Genomic DNA, 24,256 nt, shown 5'->3' on the forward strand with positions numbered 1-24,256 from the left:
ACTCTGCCCCTTCACCTGGGCAGCTGCTCTGCCTCCCACCTGGCCTTCCCGCCCAGTGACCATATCACTGGTCCATTCAAAACCTTCATTTGACCTTGACTTTCAAAGCCCTTCATGGTCTGGCTCCTCCCTTCCTGCCACAGCTGCCTCCTCTTCACTACGTCACCCCTGCCCAAGCCCAGCAGAACTCCTTCAGCCCCAGAACATTTATGTTCTGTCTAACTTCACAGCTTCACACTCAGCCTTCTCTCTACCTGCAGGATGTGCCTGTCTTTGCATGTTCCACCCAGCAAACTCTTACATGTCCTTCAAGCCCACTGCATTTGTTTCCATGATTCCCCATCCACCCTGAGGCAGAATAAGCCTCTCCCTCCCCACCTCCTATGAGGTCCCCTTTCTCACACAGCATAACAAGGGAGGCATCTGGTACTCTCCCCTAATCAGCATTCCTCCCTTCTCTTGATAACAAGACCTCAATTTTCCTCTGGGGAACCATCCCTCAACAGTGGTGAGCCTGTAACCAGCATTTCATCCTCTTGGCCACAGTGCTTTAATCTAGCAACATGAAATTCCAGGACTTTTGGTGGAACAACTGGGGGAAAGCTCTCCTTTTATGGATTACTAGCAGTCAGGGTCGGAGAAGGCAATGGCACCCCACTCCAGTACTCTTGCCTGGAAAATCCCATGGATGGAGGAGCCTGGTAGGCTGTAGTCCACGGGGTCCCTAAGAGTTGGACGTGACTGAGCGACTTCCCCTTCACTTTTCACTTTCATGCGTTGGAGAAGGAAATGGCGACCCACTCCAGTGTTCTTGCCTGGAGAATCCCAGGGATGGGGGAGCCCGGTGGGCTGCCGTCTATGGGGTCGCACAGAGTCGGACACGACTGAAGCGACTTAGCAGCAGCAGCAGCAGCAGCAGTCAGGGTACTTGCCGTTTGGAGAGGGTCTGCCTGAGAGTGAAGCCAGTGCAGAGAGATGAAGGCAGAGCCCAGAGACAGAGCAGTCCTGCTGACATTCTTTCAGCCTCTGGATGCAGCTATGCCTCTTTACAATTTTTTATTATAATTTTTGATCCTTAAAATTTTCTTCCTCCCATTACTGCTGTTTTTGCTTAAGTAAGTTTTTCTGTCACTTCAACTAAAGCAGTTCTGACAGTGGCCATAAGAATTCTTGGTTTGGCTTAAGTTTGGCTGCTAGATTGTGAGCCTTCTCAAGGCTTATCCAGTCATCTTTTTAATGCCCTGGGATTGAACAGTTCCCAGCACATGGCAGATACTCAAAGGGTATTAGAAGAGTGAGTGAATGAGTGAATGGCTCTAGAGGGATACAGGGAGATACAAGAGATGGTTCCTGCCTTCAAAGGGGCTGAGTGATGATACAAGCCCACGCATGTGGAGGACAACTGACAAGTGAGTTAAGCAAGAAGATAAAATGTCATCCGGAAGTAATTATGTAAGAAGATTGACATGAGCAGTTCAGACAGAACATTGAGTGGCTCTCAGATGACCCCTGGAGGAAAGGCCTTTGAAGTAGATTTTGCTGCGTGGAGTAAGGAGGGGAAGGCATTCCAAGTGAGTGAAGGCAAAGAAGCAAGGCAAGAATGTCCATGACCCCGAAAGAGCTACCCCTCTTCCCAGGCTTCAGCAGCCTCCCTTCCCTGTCTTTGAGGCTAGATACATAAATAGGGAGGTAAGAGCCATTCACCATTTTCATTTTTGTGCTTCTTGTTAGGCTTTTCAAATAAGTTGTGGGATTAGAGAGAATAATCCTTTGTGACATCACATGTGTACATTTGGTTTTGAAACATACAGTGGCTGTTGTCATAGAGGTCTGAAAGGCCCTCACTGGCCACTCCATCACTCACCCACCCATTTCAATAGATGAGGCAGGAAAGCCTCAGACAATTTGAGCTGCAAGCCCAAGAGCACACAGCCAGTTAGCAAAGTAGGGCCACAAGCTGAAGCATGCTCCTCAACTCCCACTAAAATGGCCTCAGATTCCTTGAGGGTGAAAAATAAATAAACCAAGAAACCCATTTCTGGCTCAGAGCTTTACCTACTCACTGCCTGGAGCAGAGAGGGGGTTAAGGGAAAGAGCTGGACTGGCAGCAGATTGACTGGGCCTTAAATGACAGCAGAGGAGGTCAGACTTTATCCTCCGTGTCAAACGTCCATTTACTTCCCTTGTGAACCCCAGGGAAGATGCCTAAGTTACCACTCAAACTCTCCTCAGACTCTTGATCCACCTGGGGTAGCAGCCTATGATGGGTTGAATTGAGTCCTCCCAAAATTCACAGTTGAGGCCTTATAACCCTCCAGTACCTGAGTGTGACCTTGTTTGAAGATAGGGTCTTTCTATCAGAGGTAATCAAGTAAAGATGAGGGCATTAGAGTGGGCCCTAATCCATCATGACTGGTGTCCCTATAACATAGAGAGGGGAATTTGGACATAGACACATATCCAGGGAAAACATCATGTGAACGTGGGGACACAAAAGATGGCCCCCACACCCCCGAACCTGGGAAGAACCCAGAACAGGGGGGCTTCCCCACAGCCCTCAGAAGGAACCACCCCTGCCACCGTTTTGATCCCAGACCTCCAGTCTCCAGAGCTGGGAGACAGTACACTTCTGCTGTTGAAGTGACTCATCTGTGGTGCTGTCCCAGCACCCTGGTGTCCAGCAATACACCGCCCAGATGCTCATCCTGCCCTTCCAGCCCTGGTCCACTCTGCCCCCCTGGCCAGGCCTCCATCCCTCGTCCACCTGCCCTGCCCTAGGGAACTTCTGGGAATTCTCTCCCTGATGCCTCGGCCACCACCATACACCCTACCCATTTTTTCTGGTCCCAGCTCATCCTTCTAGGCACTTTTCACCTCTCTGTCAGACCTTCCTGGCACCGGAGAAACAGTGGTGAACAAGACAGACATAAACTTTTTGTTTGGCTGTATCAGCCTTATCTGAGGAAGGGCAGAAGACAGCAAGGATATTGCTGTAAAAAAAAAAAAGAAAGAAAAAGACAGACATAAGCTATAAAGGAGTCAAAGACAGAAACAACAAGTAAATGAAGTGGGCGGATGTCAGGAATGGTACTGGTTTAATAACAATAAAAATAGGGTGGTGTGCTAGAGACCAGGGAGCTGCTGGGGGACAGAGAAGGCCTCAGTGAGGAGAAGCATCTCAGCTGAGTTCTCAGTGATAGGAGGGACCACCTCCACCTTCCCTGGGTGAGGCGCACACGCCCCTCCTCTGCCATTATAGACTGGGGAGACACCATGCATTTCTCCTTCATAGCTCTTGTCACCGACGCCCTTTCCTATCCAGTTATGTGCTTATTTGATTGTCATCTGAGGCCCCTACTGGACTGTAAGCTCCATCAGTCAGGGAGCATGACTCATTTTACTTCCCACTGTCTGGCACAAAAGATGGCACCCCATTGATATTTACATAATTAATTGTTCATGCTCCCAGCAAGGACAACGAATACCAAATCCTGCTCAGGGGCAACTTAGGTAGCAAGAGGTTAAGCGTACTTCTTGGGCCCTGGATCTGATTGAGAGAGTGCTTTCCTGAGCTCTGCTGGCAGCCACCCAAGCAAGCCTGGTGTAAGACCAGGGAATGTCTTGGAAGGAAGCAGGAAGCCAGAGGCAGGGACTCAGCATCTTGGGGATGGGATGAGCTTCAGGGGCTCCCCTTCCTCGTAGAGGGTCCACCATCCCAAGGCAGTGGATTTAGATTCATCTGCAAAGGAGGGACTCAGCAGGCCTGAAAGTGGGTTCTGTTTGCTAAGCGGAATTTTCCAGCCCCCAGCCGGGAAGTGGGAGAAGCTGGCTCACTGCTGATTTCATTTTCCCAACTCGCCAGCTTGGCAAGGCCTCGCTCCTCTAGCTGCAGTCACTTGGAGCCTCATACCCAGCTCTCTTAGCCAAAGAAAGAAGAAAAGCTGTGACTCACCAGAAATTGTCATTGCTATTTTCTGGCTGTAAAAAGGAAAACACATACACGTATATGTGAAAGTTCTCAATTTTACCTTAGCTCAGCAGCTTCCACGTGCGGTGTAGACAGAGGGATGCAGGATTGGGAAAGCAGAAGAGCCCTCAGGATGTACCGTCAAGGACAGAGCGCCTGCCCACATTAATTTTGGCATCTTCCAGAAGTGTGGCTGCAGCAGGCGAAATGGCTGCAAGTGTGGAGAGCTGGGTCTCAGGTCAAAGGGGTCCTGTTTTCAAAAGGGACAAGGAACCCCCTGAAAAGAGAAAGTCCGTGTCCAGCTCTGCCATCCACGGCCTGCATGCTTCTTCCTGTGGTCCAGGTACACTGCAGATGGCCACTGGGATGGCAGCCACTGCACCGGCCAGAACTTTTGGGACCCTGCTCCTTCCCCCTCCTCCGCCTTGCTTCCTGGGCTCCAGCCACACTGGCCTTTATTCAGTTCCTTAAATGCCCTGAGCTCCCTGCCCCTCAGTGAGCCTTTGCCCGTCCTGTTCCCTCTGCCTGGAGCCCTCTCCCCTGAACCCACCTTCATTTGGCTCCCCATCTCTTCCTTTAGAGCCCAGCTGAAAGGTCCTCTCCCTTAGGGATACTTCAGTGACCCTCGAAATCAGGCCAGGTCCCCTTGTTGTGGGCCCTCATGCTCCACACTCTCCCCTCTAACCCTTTGTGCGACTGTGACTTCATCTGCACATACTGAGCAGTCTGAGGGTTACCTGTCTCCCCGCCAGACTGTGAGCTCTGTGGAGGCGGGAACTGTGGCTCCTGGGAGCCTGGGAACTGTGGCTCCATGGACCCGGGAGCCTGGGCCATGTGAACTATTCGATCAGAATGTATCTAGTGGATGAACTGCTGAATGAACATGAGGGAATGATGGTGGAGGCGTTTTCTGGTGTTTAACTCCAAGGTTGACACATATGGTCTGAGTCGCCAGGCCATAGAGGTTAGGGGACGTACATATAGTCACACAGGCAGTATGGACTCAGGGGAACACCCACACCCCGACCAGGTCCAGGTGAGTTCTGCTTTACTGTGTCTTTCTGTCTCACTGGCTAGGCCCCAGTCTTTGGCCCTTCCCTCTTCCCTCTGACGTGGTGAGAGCCGGGTACCATTGTGGCCAGGGTCACAGATGGCAGCTGTCCACAGAGCGGTCAGCTCTTCCCGGACCCTGGCTGCGGACAGCCCAGTTCACTCCAGTCTTTTAGTCTTACAGGTGAGCTGCCCCGTAGGAGGGGAGCCAGGGCTGGGAGGAGACGGCATAAGCCAGAGCAGACTCCTGTGTGGGGTGGGCCCAGAGGGTGGGCCTGCTGGTTGGAAGGCAGGCCTGGGACAGTGTCTCTGCAGAGGATGGGCTAGCCCCTCGTCCCCATCCTACGCTTCTTCCAGCCTTAGCCTCCTGAGGATTGGCCTCTTCTGCCATGCGGTCATGTGCATTTGTAGAGTTCCAGGTTACCCCATGGTTTCAAATATCATCCTGGGGCTTGTTGCCAGCGTCCACATTTGTCTCTCTAGCCCAGTTACCATCCTCTGGGTGTTCCATACATCTTTTAGAAGGAACCCATCACCTTCCCTCCCTGCCCTGCTTCTATAAGTGCCCTCATCTCAGTAAATGCCAACCCTGCTCTCAGGAGCCCAACCTGGGAGACTTGGAGTCATTCTGAGCATCTTCTTTTCTCTGCCAACCAGTCAATTTCAGGGTGCAGTCAGTTTACCACCTAAATGTTTCTGGAATCTCTCAACTTCCCTTGTGGCCCCCTCAAGTTCGTCCTCACACGCCAGAGTGAGAGTTTGAAAGTGAAATTCTATCCTTTCACTCCCTTGCTCTAAACCCCTCAATGACTCCTGGCCAACGTCAGGATGAAGATCAAACTCTCTACTGAGACTTAAAGACCTGTGTGGCCTCTGCCTAATTCTCCAGCCTCGTTTTTCATTCTCCCCCCATCACCCCAGGACACCATGCTCGAACCCCCTTAACTATGGTTCGACTCACTAATCTGCTCTGTCTAGGCCTTTGTTCATTATATTTCTCCACCTAGAAACTCTGCCTGTCAAACTCCATTCCAGCCTTGAGTTCTCAGTCTAGCAAGTGCTTCCTTAAGGATCCACCCATGCTCACCCCTCCACCAGATCTGGGCGAGGGGGCCATCTCTGCCCCATAGCCTCCTTCCTGTCACTACGTTTATGAGGCTGCATCATCACTTTCTGTTTCCTTACCTGAGTGGGAGGCTTGTATAAGCAGAGTCTTGCTTGCTGCGGCCACTGGTGCATGCCCAGCCCCTTGCCTGCCTGTCTGGTACATCCACACAGAGACAGACAATGAATGAATGAAAGCCTGAATGAACCACGGCCTTCATCTTCCCAGCAGCCTCTTACGTTAGCTTGACAAGTCTTTGGTTGCTTCCAGGTAATTCTATCCTTGCCTCCGCTCCTTCTGCCACCCCTGCAATCCTGTGTGAGGCTGTGTTGCCTCCTGCCCAGAGCCAAGGAGAGCAGCTCCTTTCTGCTCTCTTATCCAGTCATCCTGGCCAGGTGACCTAATTAATGGTCTCCAAGCTGTCCCAGCACTTCTGCACCCTTTCAAGATCTTTTTCCTTCCCCCTGAAACTCACCTTCTGGTGTGACTTCCATAAATTTTGCACTTTTGTTTCCCTGATGCTGTTCAATTCTTGCATCCCCAGGCTGAGTTCAGCCCCTGAAGTAATTTAGGTAACACCTCAGTTATCTCATCTCACCTTTAATCTTTCCATTCCCATCACCACCTAGGAAGCAGTGGAAATAGGATGTGAACTATTTCCTTCCCAAATCCACGTCTCCCCTTGCAGTTCTTATCTTGGTTCTTGTCATCAGCATCCACCTAGTTGCCTGAGATCCAGACCTCAGAATCACCGTTCACTTCCCCCTTCCTGGTAATGGTCGCTAGGTCATGTCCAACTCTTGTAACCCCATGGGCTGTAGCCTGCCAAGCTCCTCTGTCCATGGGATTTCCCAGGCAAGAATACTGGAGCGGGTTGCCATTTCTTTCTCCAGAGGATTTTCCCAACACAGGAATCAAACCTGGGTCTCCTGCACTGCAGGCAGATTCTTTACCAACTGAGCTACGAGGGAAGCCCAAGAATACTGGAGTGGGTAGCCATTCCCTTCTCCAGGGAATCTTCCCAACCCAGGGATTGAACCTGGACCTCCCTGCTTGGGAGTCAGATTCTTTACCATCTGAGCCACCACCTCCTCTCTATTTCTAGGAAGTCTTCAAGATTCTCATCTCTCCTGGTGAGGAGTCTCTTAAATCTGCCCTTCTCTGGCCACCACCCAGGCCTTCATTTCTCTTCTCCTGGACTAGAGTCACCTCCTGATTGGTCCTCCTGCTTCCAGCGCCATGCCTCTGTCCACACCCATCCACCCCAGCACTCGTCTGTCTAACCATCCATCCACCCGTCCATCTACCCACCCATCCATCCACCATCCTCCAGTCTGCCCTCAGTGATCTTTGTAAGATACACATTGGTTAGATCATACCTCTGCTTAAGTAACTTCCATGACTCCCCACTGCCCACAGCAGGCATCCTTAACACTGGGTGCACGTTAGACCCTTCTGGAGAATGTTTTAAAAATACCAATACCAAGGCTCTATCCCCCAGAGATTCTGACTTAATTGGTCTTGGAAGGGGCCTGGATCTTGGTGTTTTTAAAAAGCTTCCCAGGCGATTTTAGTGTGCAACCCGGGTTGAGAACCATATGGCCTAGATGATAAAACCCCAACTCGTTAGGCCAGCATTCAGCTCCCCACAGTCAAGCCTTTAACCGATCTCCCCATCCTTATGCCCTCCCCTAACACACTCAGGATTTAGCTCTGCTCTTCTGCTCCTAGCTCTGCGGAGCTACTTTTTCATATCCACAGGTCCCTCTGCCTGCAATTCCAACTCTCTGTGCCTCTCTGGAAAGCTCCTACCTATGCTTCAGGACCCAGCACAAATGTGACCTTCTTGTTGGGTTTCTCTTCCACAGCATATGCTATGTGTCAGGCATGTTGCTGGGCACTGATTATCGTAACTAAGAGAGAAACACTTCCTGCTCTCAAAGGACTTCAAGTAGGGCAATGGGTGGGGAGTGGAAGCTTCTTAGGGCAGAAATCCTCAATCCTGAGTATGCTTCACAGTCCCATGGAGGGCTGGTCAAAACACAGATGCTGGGCTCAGTGCCAAGACTTCTTATTGGTCTAGGGTAGCCCCGAGAATTTGCATTTACAACAAATTTCCAAGTGGAGCTGATACGTCTGGGCTGGGCTCCACCTCTGAGAACTCCTGCCCTAGAGTGAGGTCTGAGGCATGCTCTCCAGAGGGTGTCATTTAGGCTGAGACCCAGAGACAGGGAGATAAGTGGGGCTCATGCACTCCGGATGCGCAGAGTGCAGGAAGTCCCCAGTGGGGAGAAGTTGGCAGGAAAGCACAGGGGATAATGTGACGGGGATGTAGGCGGAACTCCGCATCTTCTCCAACTTCTCACGCAGGATGGATGCTCTGCACGTCTCTATCATAACGTTCAGCACCTTCCACTGTAATCCTTTTGCCTTAACTGAGACCTGAGACCTGAGACCTGAGACATGAGACCTGACATAGAGCAAATGCTGAGAGATTGGGAGGATAGGAGGCTGGGCTATTGGATTTCAGTGTTCTGGCTTTTTCTGTAGACTAAAAGCAAAGGAGAAGCCACTTCATTTATCTTATAGCATAATATCTCCTTTCTTTCTTTTAGAGGTTTCTAACCTATCCATCCTCTGTCTAAACCAAATTCCCAACAAACACATGAAAAGATGCTCGGCATCACTCATTATCAGAGAAATGCAAATCAAAACCACAATGAGGTACCATTACACGCCAGTCAGAATGGCTGCTACCCAAAAGTCTACAAGCAACAAATGCTGGAGAGGGTATGGAGAAAAGGGAACCCTCTTACACTGTTGGTGGGAATGCAAACTAGTACAGCCGCTATGGAAAACAGTGTGGAGATTTCTTAAAAAACTGGAAATAGAACTGCCATATGACCCAGCAATCCCACTTCTGGGCATACACACCGAGGAAACCAGAACTGAAAGAGACACGTGTACCCCAATGTTAATCACAGCACTGTTTATAATAGCCAGGACATGGAAGCAACCTAGATGCCCATCAGCAGATGAATGGATAAGAAAGCTGTGGTACATATACACCATGGAATATTACTCAGCCATCAAAAAGAATACATTTGAATCAGTTCTAATGAGATGGATAAAACTGGAGCCCATTATACAGAGTGAAGTAAGCCAGAAAGATAAAGACCAGTACAGTATACTAACGCATATATATGGAATTTAGAAAGATGGTAACAATAACCCTATATGCAAAACAGAAAAAGAGGCACAGATGTATAGAGCAGACTTTTGGACTCTATGGGAGAAGGCGAGGGTGGGATGATCTGAGAGAACAGCATCGAAACATGTATATTATCAAGTGTGAAACAGATCACCAGTCCAGGTTGGATGCATGAGACAAGTGCTCAGGGCTGGTGCACTGGGAAGACCCAGAGGGATGGGGTGGGGAGGGAGGTGGGAGGGGGGTCAGGATGGGGGACACATGTGAATCCATGGCTGATTCATGTCAATGTATGGCAAAGACCACTACAATATTGTAAAGTAATTAGCCTACAACAACAAAAAAACCCAACAGAAAAAAAAAAAAACCCAAATTCCCTTCTCCCCGATTCCTGTTTCCTGAACAGATTTTTAGCCCATTTGGTGATAGAAAAGTCAACTGGCCTCTGCTCACCTATCTTTCCCAAGCCCAGGGTTTGGGTGGAGTAAGTGGGGTCAGTCACAGCTGCCCAGAGGCCCTCAGGGCTCCCCTCTCCCTTACTTCCACTTGACTTTGGGAGGATGATATGGTCCTACTGGGAGTCAGCCGAATTCCCCTCCTCAAAAGTGCTGATAGGAGGCTGCGTTTCCTGAGAGAACCCTGGCCAGCCCCCAGGGGGAGCCAGGCAGGCCTGGGGGATCAGACCTTGGGCCAGGCACCCTACGGTGATGAATGAGCCTCTGCCTCAACATCACCTTCCCACCTAGGAAAGTGGAGTAAGGGTTATAGGTCAAGAACACAGCCCTGTTGCCCTGTGGGGCAACATGGGGTTATTGGTCTGACACTGGTTTCTAATTGTCCTTCACTCTTCCTGGACACCAGGGTATATACACACTTTACTGAGGCTAACAGAGGGGTCTTTGGTAAAGCACAGAGAAGACAGAAATATTTCATTTCCTAAGGAAACACTGATGCAAAGTGGCCCCAGCACTGCTCTGTGACCTTGGGAGGACTGCTTCAGCCCTCATGGTCTCTGTCGCTGTTAAATGTGTTACAGGAAAACAAATTTGAAAGGGCCCCACTAAGGTCAAAAGAGCTGCGGTGGGTGACAACATAGAACATTTGTGGATGGCAATCCCAATGAGCTGTCTTGGTTTCTATAGGAAAGACCAGTATCTCCTCTCGCCCGTGAACTGTTGGTATCTAGTCCTGCACCAGACCAGGCGGGAGAGCAGAGACCATGCCACCCTCAACGACATCTTCATGAACAATGTCATTGTCCGCCTCTCCCAGATCAGCGAGGATGTCATCAGACTCTTCAAAAAGGTGGGTACTCGGGCCACCTGGTTTCTGCCCCAGGCTGGCCCTGGTGAGACTGCCAAACGGTGCGGTGTGGTCCAGGAACATGGGACCAAGGGGCAGGGGTGTTGAAGGGGACCAGAGGCTGAGGATTGGACTTGGGCCTCCAGGCTAGGAGTTTGAGTCCTGGATGTGGCTGGGGTCTCAGCCACTTCAGCAACCACCACCACCACAAAAATAAAAACCTTTGTGTGGTTAAGTACGTTGTATACATTCTTTCTAGGAAATTTGGAAAAATAGAGATGAGCTCACACATAGAAAATAACATCATCTGAAATGTTATCTCTCAGCAATAATCACTTTGATTGTCCAAGTGGTTGTACATATGTAAATACATTTTCTATGAGTGCTTATGTTTATACATTTTGTAGAATATGTGTGTACTTTTCCCAAATGAGGTCAGACTGCATATGAGTTTACTCTCTGCCTATGTTACCTAACAAGTTGGATAACACTGGATTATAAAAATTTTCCATATCAATGAATATAGTTCCACAACATTTTGAAAAATTACATAGTATTTCATCATATAGATATACCCTAGTTTATTTAACCGATCGTTTATTGTTGAACACTTAAGTGATTTCCATATTATTTTAAATATTGCTGCTGTGAGCTTCTTCTATATACACCTTTGTCATATTCACTGCTACTTTTTTTTAAATGTATGTATAGTTTATTTAAATTATATTAATTTTAGGTATATAGTATAGTGACAAAGTATTTTTACAGATTGTACTCCATTAAAAGTTATTACAAGGTAATGTTTATATTTTCCTGCACTATACAGTATATCCTTATTTTTTATTTATTTCATTCACTGTAGTTTGTACCTCTTAACCTCATACCTCTTATTTGCTCCTCTTCCTTTTGGCAACCGGTTATTTGTTTTCTGTATCTGTGAGTCTGTTTCTTTTTTGCATATACATTTGTTTGTATTATTTTTTCGGATTCCACATATAAATGACATAATAGAGTATTTGTCTTTTCTGATTTATTTCATTAAGCATAATATTCTCTAGGTTCATCCACGTTGTTCCAAATAGCAGAATTTCATCATTTTTATGGCTGAATAATATATATATATATATATATATATATATATATACACACACCACAAGTTTCTTATTCATTCATCATTTGATGGGCTACTGCTGTTTTCTTAAGATCAATTCTGTAACAGGAATTTTAAGATCAAAGTTTGCTCATTTGTTTGTCTATCAAATGAGGTTAAGATCATCTACTTCCCAAGGGCAGTGTGAGGGTTAAATGAAGTGGTGCATGTGAAGGAGGGGGCTGTTACTGGGAAGCAGTTCAGGGTGTTGTCTTGGGTCCAGAATTCTTAAATCTCAGGGTTCATATTCCTGGCTGCATCTTTTATTAGCTGTATGTCTTTGGGTTTGTTACTTAAACTCTCTGAGCCTCAGTTTCCTTATTTGTGAAATGGGGATAGAAATACCCACAGGGCAGTTGCTTGGGTTAGGAGAGTTGTTAGTCCCTGTAAAACATGGAAAGCAGAGCCTGGCACTGGATAAATGCTCAGGGAGCTGGCTGTTATTATGCTCGTGTAGGAGACTATTACTATTAAAATGACACAGCTCATCCGTTCTTGCCTGGTGCCAGTTTAGGGAAGAGGTGACCAGGGATTGCCAGACACACAGAGGGAAGATGCCGAGTTGGTTTGAAATACAGTCATCTCTCCCTGGTCTGTATGTGGATTGTCCACTTTGAGGATGTCTTCTATGGCAAAATTGTAACTGCAAGCTAATTCCCTCCTGCTGCACAATATGCTCTGATTTCTTCCTGGGGCTGTGTTTATGAAGTGTTGTTGTTGTGTCCGACTCTTTGCGATCCCATGGACTGCAGCATGCCAGTCTTCCCTGTTCTTCACCATCTCCTGGAGTTTGTTCAAATTAATGTCCATGAAGTCGGTGATGCTATCCGACCATCTCATCCTCAGCCGCCCTCTTCTCTCTTTGCCTTCAATCTTTCCCAGCAACAGGGTCTTTTCCAATGAATCAGCTCTTCGTATCAGGTAGCCAAAGTATTGGAGCTTCAGGATCAGCATCAGTCCTTCCAGTGAATATTCAGCATTGATTTCCTTTAGGATTGACTGATTGGATCTCCTTGTAGTACAAGGGATTCTCAAGAGTCTTCTCCAACACCACAGTTCAGAAGCATCAATTCTTTGGCGTTCAGCTTTTTTTTATTGTCCAGCTCTCACATCCATACATGACTACTGGAAAAACCATAGCTTTGACTAGATGGGCCTTTGTCAGCAAAGTAATGTCTCTGCTTTTTAATATGCTCTCCAGGTTTGTCATAGTTTACCTTCCAAGGAGCAAGGGTCTTTTAATTTCATGGCTGCAGTCACCATCTGCAGCAATTTTGGAGTCTGAGAAAATAAAGTCTGCCATTGCTTCTACTTTTTCCCCTTCTATTTGCCATGAAGGGATGGGACTAGTTGCCATGATCTTAGTTTTTTGAATGTTGAATTTTAAGCCAGCTTTTTCACTCTTCTCTTTCACCTTCATCAAGAGGTTCTTTAGTTCTTCTTCTCTTTCTGCCATTAGAGTGGAGTTATCTGCATCTCTGAGGTTGTTGATATTTCTCCCAGCAATCTTGATTCCAGCTTGAGCTTCATCCAGCCTGGCATTTCACATGATGGACTTTGCATAGAAGTTAAATAAGCAAAGTGACAATATACAGTCTTGACATACTCCTTTCCCAATTTTGAACCAGTCCGTTATTGCATGTCTGGTTCTAACTGTTGCTTCTCGACGTGCACATAGGTTTCTCAGGAGGCAGGTAAGATGGTCTGGTAGTCCCATCTGTTTAAGAATTTTCCACAGTTTGTTGTGATCCACGCAGTCAAAGGCTTTAGTGTAGTCAATGAAGCAGGAATAGATATTTTTCTGGAATTTTCTTGCTTTCTCCATCATCCAGCAAATGTTGGCAATTTGATCTCTGGCTCCTCTGCCTTTTCTAAAACCAACTTGTACATCTCAATGTTCTCGGTTCACGTACTGCTGAAGTCTAGCTTGAAGGATTTTGAGCAAACCTTACTAGCAGGTGAAATGAGCTCAGTTGTTCAGTAGTTTGAACATTCTTTGGCACTGCCCTTCTTTGGGATTGGAATGAAAACTGACCTTTTCCAGTCCTGTGGCCACTGCTGAGTTTTCCCAATTTTCTGACATATCGAGTGCAGCACTTTAACAGAATCATCTTTTAGGATTTTAAATAGCTCTACTGAAATTCTGTCAGCTCTGTTAGTTTTGTTTATAGTGATGCTTCCTAAGATCCACTTGACTTCATCCTCCGGGATGTCTAGTTCTACCTAAGTGACCACACCATTGTGGTTATCTGGGACATCAAAACCTTCTTTGGAGAGTTCTTCTGTGTATTCTTCACATCTCTTCTTAATCTCATGTGCTTCTGTTAAGTCTTTACCGTTTCTGTCCTTTATTGTGCCCACCCTTGCGTGAAATGTTCCTTTGATATCCTGCAAGTTTCTTGAAGAGATCTCTAGTCTTTCCCATTCTATTGTTTTTATTCTATTTCTTTGAAGTGTAATCTAACTTTAATATTTGCATAAGCAAACATAATTAGGAAGGTAAATACAGGATAATAATAAACATTCACATAGCGCTTTGCAAAGCCACACAGAAGTGATTCAGACTACTTGGTCCCGTCACAGGCCCCCGCCTGCAGCCACCACCACCACATCTTTTTTCCTGGGTGAGAAGGACTCACAGAGAAAGGTCATTAGGGCCTTTAGGAAATGGAGGGTCTTTTCCTGAGCTGAGCCCTGGACAAGTGAGATAAATCTTTTCAGCTCTCATTTAGGCTGACAGCAGCCTCACTTGTGATGGAGGTTAACAGGGTGGAAAATAATGAAGAAATGTCTACAGCTGAGCTCCTGGCTGCCTTGTTACCAGGCCTGTGCCTGTAGAACAAAGGAAATGACCCGGCCCCTCTGGGCCAGGAGAGAGCTGGGGATGAACCTGACAGGCTGATTTAGCAGTGTGGCCCCGTGTATCCTCTCAGTTATGGATGATCTCAGCATCGAGGCCTGCATCTTTACATGAGAACAGCTCTGCAGAGGCTGGTCCCTGGTCAAACTGGGGAACAGGATCATCACTCAGCCCATTTTACAGATGAGAAGGTAAAGCCCGAGAAGGGCCAGCTGTCATCATCTGCAGGAGGCACCACCCCTGGGCTTTGGGGTCTGTCTCAGAACTGCCTCTCACTGGCGGTGAGACCCTGAGCAGGTCTTTCAGTGACTCAGTTTTCTCACGTGGGAAGTAGAGATGGAGACAGTGCCACATGGGGGCATGGAATTCCTTTACCATCTGCTGAGTCACCTTCCTGCATTGCCTCTGCCGGAGTGGCTTCCAGGCCAGGCATCCCTCATGGGCCTGGGCCTGGGCCTGGGCCTGGGGCAGCAGCCCCACCTGCCAGCTTCTCAGCGGTGCAGAATGCTCTTTGACCCAATAACTCACCCTTTCCTGATTCTCCATTCCTCCTTCTGCAGTGCAGTGTATTATGCCTGGAGGCAGCGGCTCCCATTCCACAGCCATTCTCGGCTTCTTCTGGGCTAATGGACTTGTGCACGCAGGTGGCTATTGCTTTAAGTGTGAGAAGTGGATCCACCAGAGTGGAATTGTATGAAATCTTAGTGTTCACCATAGCGATCAGGACTCTTACGGTTGCAAACAACAGAAACCCATTTCCACTAACTTGAGGGAGGAAAGGGAGCTTATCTGCTCTTCCGAGCCAAGACTGGCTTCAGGCATGTGGGCTTCAAGGACACGAAGGATGTTGTCAGAACTTAGTCTCTCTGCAACTCTGCTCCAGTGTTTTCTGTTTTCCAGTTCTTTTGTTTGTTTGTTTTGTTTTAAGAAGGGTGGGAGAAAGGCTGATGTATAGTCAGTCTCTCTCTGTGATGACAGCAGGGCCCCCACAGCCCCAGGCTTACATCCTACCTGCTTCAAGTCCAGCAGAAAGTGAGAGGTCCCTTCTCCCAGAATTGGGTCTCCCAGGTTCCGACTGACCCAGTGTGGGTCGCATGAGTGCTCCTGAAGCTGGACCTGTTCTGGCGAGATGCAATGCAGACCCACCAGGCCTGGGAAACACATTCCTGAAATCGGGTGTACACTCAATTCCCCCAGATGCAGAGGATAGAGAATGGCTGAGGGTGGTTTCCCAAGAAAAACTGAGTGCTTTTCCTCACAAGAGGGGTGAAAAATAAAGCAATGGACGTCCTCTAGGTCTTCTCTTCCAGTCCTTTTATTATCTTCTTCCTGAGCTGTTCTCTCTCTGCCAGATCTCCCCCTACTCGGCCCCTGCAGAGGGGGCATTCATTATCTTGTATTCCATTCAGGGACAACTGAGATCAATAGAAAATTCTTCCCAGTGTTGACATAAAATCTTCCAGAGTTTTCACTCACAGGTCCTGTGGGCCACCTACATCAACCCACATGGAAACCTATCCGTGTTGAAGACAGAAATCATGACCACATACCCAGGTCCATCCTGCCTCTGGGTGAACACACTAGGTTCCTTCAGTTGACCCCTTGTGACTTGGCTTTGCATTTTCTCTCTTCTTGGGTCCAGACTTCAGGGCTTCTCTGACCCACAGAAATTAAGACTCAGAACCACTCAGAACTCTACAGGAAGCTCCGAGCAGCTAGGAAGAGAGCAGGGCTGTCTAGACACTTTATTTCTAATAATGAAACCTATGAAGGCACTTGCTTTTTTCATGATTGTCTCATCACATGGTTGACTCACTCTGAACTCTCAGCTCAAATCTCCTGGGGATTTTGTACCAAATGTTTTTTAATCTATCCTATGAATTCTGTACTTGTGTTTCTTTATATTTGCCCTTTTAAAACTTCATTTTATTAGATTCTGGCCATATGGGATCAGTGTCCTTATTTAAGTGATTTTTCAAACAGCAAAGATGGTCACTTTTGTAGGAGTTTCCTCTTTCCTCCTCTGTGGAAAAAGGCTGTTTTATAACCTCTCCATGGCGTCCTCCTCCGTGTTACCTTCTTCTTCATGTCAGTTCTTTGGCCCCATCTAATTCCTTTCCACTTCCATAGTAGAGAAGATAGAAAGTGAAACAGAGAATTGAGAATGAGTTCAGCAGTGGAGGTGATGCTTGAATTGGGTGTTGAAGGATGAATAGGAGTCTCCCAAGTGGGGAAAGGAGGTTAGGAGTTCAGTGTTAGGACAAGGGCAGTAGCACAGTGGACAGAATGTCAACGATGGGGGTCCAAGGCATCTTGGAACAGAGGCTGCAAAATGGTGGTCCCCAGCTGAACTTGGTTCTCAAGTGTAATCTGCTGGCCCTCACTTTGTTAAGAAAACTTCAACCAATATTTTAAAATTGTGGAATTTCACATAAAAACCAGAATTTTGTATTTCTCTTAAAAAACCAGCTCTGACAGTCCCAGATCCACATGTGGCTGTCCAGAGCTGAGAAGCTGCTGGCCCTTGAGGCAGAGAGCGCTCACTCCACTGTCCCAGAGTCCCCACTCTGTCTGGCGCACAGCACCAACCCCTTTATTTTAATAGCTCCTTGGTCCTTTGTGCAGTTGAGTTTCTGGCCTCATACTGAAACAGGGTCTACCAGTGATTCTTCAAGTCTAACATCAGAACCAGCTGGAGGGCTTGTTAAATGCGGATTGCTGAGCCCTAAGCCCACAGCTTCTGAAGCACCAGGTGGGCGTGAGGCCTGAGAACCTGCATTTCTAACGAGTTCCCAGGTGCTGCTTTTGCTGCTGACCTGGGGATCACACATGGGGAATGATTGACCTAGTTCCACCTCTTGGTTTTCCAGTAAGAGCAGAGTGGTCCCCGATGCAGGTTTCCTACTTCGGGTCCAGCCCTGACTCCACCCCCCACTGTGGTGCACCAGAGGGGAGGGTCCATCTGCGTCCTTCTTGCTCTCTCGTTCCGCCTCAACCATTTCTAAGGTTGAGCATTGGAGCCCATTTCATTTCCAGCCTCAGCTTCCTTAACAATAGCCATCCATTATCCTCTGCTGCGATGCCTGCAGAATTTAATTACTTGTCCCAGCCCTGGAGTGAGTTTGATTGTTGGAAGCTGTGGTGTTCTGAAGCAAGCCCTAATGAGGAAAGGCTCTTAGCAGAGAAGAGAGGGCATTTGGGGGCCCTGTGTTTGAAAGCAGCCATTCACGGTGTGGCAATAAGGGCTTGGTCTAGAGTGAATTTTCTCATTCCCGCCTTGAAGATGTCTGTCGCATTTCATAAATAAATCAGGGCTTTTGTATCTAATAATTGCCTTGCTTTGTAACCAAGATCAAAAGCACCAATGGCCTTGGACTCAAAGCCAAGTTTATTTATTTAATTTTTTTTAATTTTTGGGTTGCAGGAGAGAGTGAGGGCTTGCATGCTGGAGGGTCCAGCTCTGAGGCCTGCACGGACAGAGAGCGAAGTGGGCAGACTGCCAGGGGCTCGGAGCCTTCAGCTGTCTCCACTGTCTCCCGGGGAGATGAGTTGTGAGCACCGCCCTGCTAGTGCAGCCTGCTGACCTGGTCACTGTCAGGAGTTCCCAGCTCACTCAGAAAACATGCGTTAGTGCTCTCATCACAATAGATACTCAATCATCATAGATAGCAAACAATCCGTGCTTCCTATGTGCTGGGCTCTGGGCTAAACTTTCACTTCTTAAAGTGTTAGAGGAAGATGCTGCCATTGCTTCCATTTTACAGATGAGGAAACTGATGCCAATAAAGGTGAAGAAGGGATTCGAATCCAGCTTTGTCTGATCCCAGAGCCCACGCTGAATGCAAAAGGCAGGCATTAAAGGAGACAGAAGAATGAGTCAGATATAGTGCTTTCCCTCAAGGAGTGAACAGTGGAAGTGAAGACAGACATGTATGAGTGATACCAGTATTCAGAAGAAGGAGGACTTTTAATCTGGGCTGGGGGCAGTTTGGGGAAGGTTTTGTGCAGGGGATGCAGCATTTGTAGTGAATCTCAAAGTGAGGCTTAAGATTTATGCCAGCTTGGGTTCCTGGGAAGCTGACTCCGAGACAGGGATTACACTGCAGGGATATGTTAGACAGTATTCTTGGAGTCCACCCCCTCGCAGAAGAAAGGGAGAGAGGCAGGATTCAGGGAATGTGCAGTCACAACAAAGGCCTCAAATGACTCCTTGGGGAGCTCTGAGGCTGGGGTGGTCCTTCCGGTTTGTCCTGGTTTGTGGGGAGGAAGCTGGGCCTTTCTACCTTCATGTTGCTCCTGGGAGACGTGGCCTTGGGCAGAGGCCTATTTGTGAGGCCGATCCAAACAGGGCTGACAGTGGGCTGTCTGCAGACAGCACTCCCCGCAGCTGAGGGAGTATGTTCCCCCATCCCGAAGGCGTTCTGAGGGGCGCCTCACTGTGTCCCCAGCAGACCTGCGTAGATTTGGGAAAAGTTAGAGGATTCCAGACCGAAGCAAAGGTCCGTTGGCAGAAAAGTCTGGTCCTGTATCGTGAGCAGGTCGGCCAGCCTTGCAGTGTGGTGCAGTGGTTAGGGGTGCGGACTGTTCTGCCACTTTCCAGCTGCTTGAACTCAACCTAATCCCTAAGTCCTCACAGTTTCAACATTTTCAAAATGGAGCTAATTAAAAACTTCCTTCTTAGGGTCATTGTAAGGATTAAAAAGTGATGATATAAAATGTCTACCTGGAAAAAAAATGTCTACCTGGTACGCAGTAAGTAGTCATTAAATATTAACTACTATTAGGATGATTATTGGGAAATAATCCTTTGAGAAAAAAAGCAGTGAGAATTAAGTTCAGAGATGGGATAAAGAAACGTTCAGGGCACATAGATTAAACAAAGGGTCAGAAATAAAATATGCTCAGGAAATCATTCACTGATTACTTCTAAATTATTGTCTTTTTTTTTTTAACTTAAATAACCTCTTATTTCCTTTTCTTGCCTTTTAGACCTCGATAGGTACAACAGAGGAAAATGGGAGAGAAATGGCCTTCTTAACTTTTATTTTAATTTTTTAATTTATTTTTTAATATAGTGTTGTATTAATTACTGCTATACAGAAAAGTAAGTCAGTTATACATATACATATATCTATATATATCTTCTTTTTTAAAAATTTATTTTTAACTGAAGGATAATTGCTTTATAATATTGTCTTGCTTTGTGCCATACACCAACTATATATATCTTATATATATATATATGCATTATTTTTCATATTCTTTTCCATTATGGTTTATCACAGGATGTTGAATACGTTTCTTTTTAAATATTTATTTGCTTATTTGGCTGTATCGGATCTTAGTGGAAAGATCCCCTGGAGAAGGAAATGGCAGCCCACTCCAGTATTCAAATAGCCTGGAGAATCCCATGGACTGAAGCGACCTAGCGCTCATTGGGTCTTAGTTGCGGCATGCAGGATCTTTGTTGCAGCAAGCATCTTTGTTGCATCTTTTGTTGTGGCACACAGACTCTCTAGTTGTGGCATGAGGGCTTAGTTGCTCTGCAGCGCATGAGATCTTAGTTCCCCGACCAGGGATCAAGCCTGAGTCTCCTGCATTGCAAGACGGATTCTTAACCACTGGACCACCCTCAAAGTCCCTTCAATACATTCTTGACTTTTAAAAAGCATGCTTCTAACTTTTTACCGCTTAATTCTTAGCAAATTAGGACTAAATGGAAACTTCCTTAGCCTGATAAAGAATATTTACTAAAAACCACCAGTAAATACTATACTTCCTGTTAAAGAGTTCAGCAAGATGGCTGATTACAAGATCAATATACAAAAATTAATAATGCTCCTGTATGCCTGTCATAGCCAACTAGATAATGTAATTTAAAAATGCATATATTAGAACACAAGAATGATTAAAAATTAATGCCATTCGTGCTATAAATTATCTGCATCATAGAAATTTTGATGTGATATTTTCATTGTCATTCAGGTATAAATATTTCATAATTTCCATTTTGCAGTTTCTTCTTTGCCCTGTAAATTTTTCAGAATTATTCATATTTTAGTTCCAACGATTTTTTTCAGAGATTTTCTTTGAAACATTCTGCTTGCTTTAAATTTTTAACTTGATTGCCCCATAAAAAGAAAATAAGGCCCGTAGGTTATATTTTTTTGGTATTTGTTGGTGCATTTGCCTTATCAGATATCAAGACTTTCTCTTATGTGAAAGTGCAACGGTTAGTGCTAGAGCAGCGCTAGGTCAGCTAACAGGTGGGCCAGACCAGTGCTCAGAGACAAAGCCCCCACGCGGGAGCACAGCGTGGCCGTAGTGTGTTACAGACTGCTGGGGGGTGGCCTGTTTAGAAAACGGGGCTGATTCCACTGGTTTCCTGTCCATTTCTTGTCATTTTTTAGCAACTGGTTTAAACACACACACACTTTTTTTTTCCATATGGGAAAAAATTAGACCTCCACCTTAGTTTGCAAAAATATATTCTAGATGGGTTAAAGTGCTAACGGTAAAAAATAAAACTAAAAATTTTTGGAAGAAGATGTAGTGGAAGGTTCTATTTAAAACTTAGAGGTAGGAGAAGTTGCTTAAACATAAAACACAGAACAAAAGAAGCATACACCATAAAGGAAAATAATGATAGATTTCATTATATAAATTTTATTTAAATGTTCTATACAATAACAACTGCAACAAATAAATACAGAGAAGATACAGACCAGGAAAGGAAAAGATATTTAGCATGCATATAATTAATAAAATATAAATATATTTAAAATATAAAATTATATATAGTATATATATTATATATAAATATATAATAATCAGCTCCTACCAAAAAAAATCAGAAAAGGGCAAACAACCCAGTAAGAACATGGGTTAAGGATATAAATGAGTGAGTCACAGAAAAGGAAATTTAAATGGTTAAAAGTATAAGAAAAGATGCTCATACTTACTGGTAATCAGGAGAAGGTAAAATAAAACAAAATGAAACACAGTTTGACTCCTCTTAGATTGGTCAAGCAGTCCAAGGGCTGGCAAGAATGTGAAGCAGCAGAGCCACTTGTGTCCTCCTAATAAGCATGTAAATTGGACTCGCCCCTTTGGAGAAGAGTGGGAGTGTCCAGTGACAGAGAAGGAAGAGGTACATAGCCCGTATCCCAGCAGTTCCACTTCTAAGTAGGACCTAAGATAGGTTCTTGAATAGGGGGTGGTGTGGTCAGAGCCGAGTTTAAGGATGACTGATTTGGTGTATTTGATGGCTTTTGGACTCAGTTGGTACCCATATACACTAATGCACAAGTTAGTGGTGGAAGGTAACAGGGGCCTGGATCAGGGAGGCTGATGTAGATGGGTGGATAGATGGGTGGATGGGTGAATGGATGGATGAGTGGATGGGTGGGAAGGTGGTGGATTGATGGGTGGATACATGGGTACAGACATTTTTGAAATGCTAATGCAATCCTCTATTACATCCTCTACACAAACAATGCAAATAAAGTAGAAGATCAGATTAAAAAATGACAAGGAGGTTGGGGAGACGTCTCAGGTCAGTGATTCAGCAGGAATAAATGATCAGTAATGTTTTAAATGCAACAGATAATCCTGACAACATCCATATCCACCTTGAAGAGAAAGTAGAGGGGGAGAAAACAGCGCAAGGCTGAGGGGTTTCTGGTTTTTGTAGCTATGGGTTTTTCAGAAAGACAGGTTTGTCACACTCCTTAAGACACAGAGACCCTCAACCATCCCCTGAGCCTTTTGATGCTTATCTGTGAGAGATTCATGTCCCTTCACCCTTGCAAAAAAAAGAAAGAAAGTCTGAGACATAGTCAGGAAAGACTATTCCTGAGTATGTTCTGTTTTCACAGAGACTCAGCCCAGTGGTCCATGCCCTGTCCTCCTGCCTTGGCCCGGAAGCCAGTGGTTGGGGCCAGGCCTCGGTCATGGAAAACAGGAGATTCTACTAAACGGTGCTGTCCATACTGACAGTGACTTAAAGGAGAGCCTCTTAAATAGCAGCATGCTTTTTACAGTAAGGCAGAGGAATATGTGTGTTTTATAATTATTTTGGAATATTTGGGGAAAAAATTCTCAAGGCATGTAGAGTCATACTTCTCCCAACAGCAGAGTGGAAGCAACAGAGTGGAATGGTTGAGAGAGAATCACGTTTACTACCTCTGTGATCTTGAGCAAATTCCTCACCCTCCCTGAGGCTCTGTGTCCTAATCTTTAAAGTGGGGTTATAATAGGGGTTATATCCCATAAATTGCTGACATTAGGCTTATGTGAGGTATTGTATGTAACGCAGTTATCATAGGGCCTGGTACATGCTAAGAGATCAAAGAAACAGTAGCTATTATTGTTGTTATTATCCTTAATGATAAGTATTATAGTGCTGGTACTAATAGTACTAAGCATTGTTACTAACGATGATAACTTATTATTAATAATATTTAGTATTATTAGGAACGATTCAGAAATTCCTGTCTTGACCACATCAGGTCACTTGGTCATGCCATTCCAAGGTATCCTTGGGCTTCTTCAGACCTGTTATTTTAGGCATTTCTGAAAATGAAGGCTTTCGCACAAACAGGGTCCCAGAGAGATGGTGGGAGTAATTAGGGGGTTAGACAGACATAACACCAGACTTATTGCCTTGGCCTGTCCCGGGGCTCCTGGGGAGGTACCAGTGGGGCCCACCTCTGTCCAGGGCATTTGATGAATGGGTGCAGGGCCCTCCTGTTTCCTTGAAGCCCGACCTCCCAGCCCGATGTTCCAGTTTCTTGTGGAAACAAGTCGGTGACAACATTTAGAGTTGCAGCCACAGGAGTCAGAAATCAGTCTGGAAAAGGGAGGAAAGAAGAGAGATGTTGAGGAGCAGGGAAAGGAAGAAGGTGGGGGGATGGGGAAAGATAACAGAGGTTCAGGTAGAAGGTGGGCAGAGTGTAGGCTGAGGAGGATGTTGGGAGACAAGGGGTGGGGACGTGCCAGAGCGCTGGCTGCTGAGTTACCAGCAAGCTAGGTCACTGCTCGGAGAAATCAGCCAGTCAGCTGTCCAAGCGGCCGTGTTCAGGGATGAGCCAGCCTTCCAGGACAGACTTGGAAACGCTCCATCCCTCCGAGACACACCCTTAAAGCCTTTGCTTTAGAAAGAAAAACACAGTCTCTCTGGGAGATGGCCAGTGCTCACATATATCATTTATTTAAATAGGGAACATCTGTGGGTCTCCAGTTTTGTTATTTGATGAGAAAACAAGCTGGAGTGTCGAAAAGCAGTGGATTAGAATGAAAAGAGACAGAGTTTTTGGTTTTTACTTTGTTTTGTTTGTGTATTGGTTTCCCATTGTTTGTTTGTAACCCCAGAACTAGGGAAGCCGTGGAATGTTCCCATAGGGGGAAACCGGACATGAGAACATCAAGCAAAGACAAAAGGGAGACAGATGTTGCTGACTCAGCTCCTGATGAGATGGCTGGAGTTGAGGACGGCTCCACCTTAGTCCCTGCCTTGCAGTTTCCTAAAGCGTTTTTTTTGAACGATGTCCTCTGAAGAAGTGAGAGGGAGTCCTGTGATTAAAACTCAGCATTTTAATGTTTTCTAAATG

The 24,256-nt window shown here is 46.2% G+C and overlaps 1 protein-coding gene across 3 annotated transcripts in view; it reads left to right on the forward strand.

Annotated features, from left to right (window-relative positions):
- The window catches only part of SRGAP3 (SLIT-ROBO Rho GTPase activating protein 3), a 247,967-nt gene that overhangs the window by 132,739 nt on the left and 90,972 nt on the right, over positions 1-24,256 (forward strand). For all 3 annotated transcript variants that reach the window (XR_009690322.1, XM_061128036.1, XM_061128037.1), the window contains exon 3: positions 10,476-10,638. Coding sequence is in view for 2 of the 3 variants with exons in the window: in XM_061128036.1 (XP_060984019.1) it covers positions 10,476-10,638 (163 nt within the window). In the remaining variant the exon portion in view is untranslated. The remainder of the gene's footprint in view (positions 1-10,475; positions 10,639-24,256) is intronic.

The sequence above is a fragment of the Dama dama genome, chromosome 24 (assembly GCF_033118175.1).
Source record: "Dama dama isolate Ldn47 chromosome 24, ASM3311817v1, whole genome shotgun sequence".
Taxonomy (NCBI): Eukaryota; Metazoa; Chordata; class Mammalia; order Artiodactyla; family Cervidae; genus Dama; species Dama dama.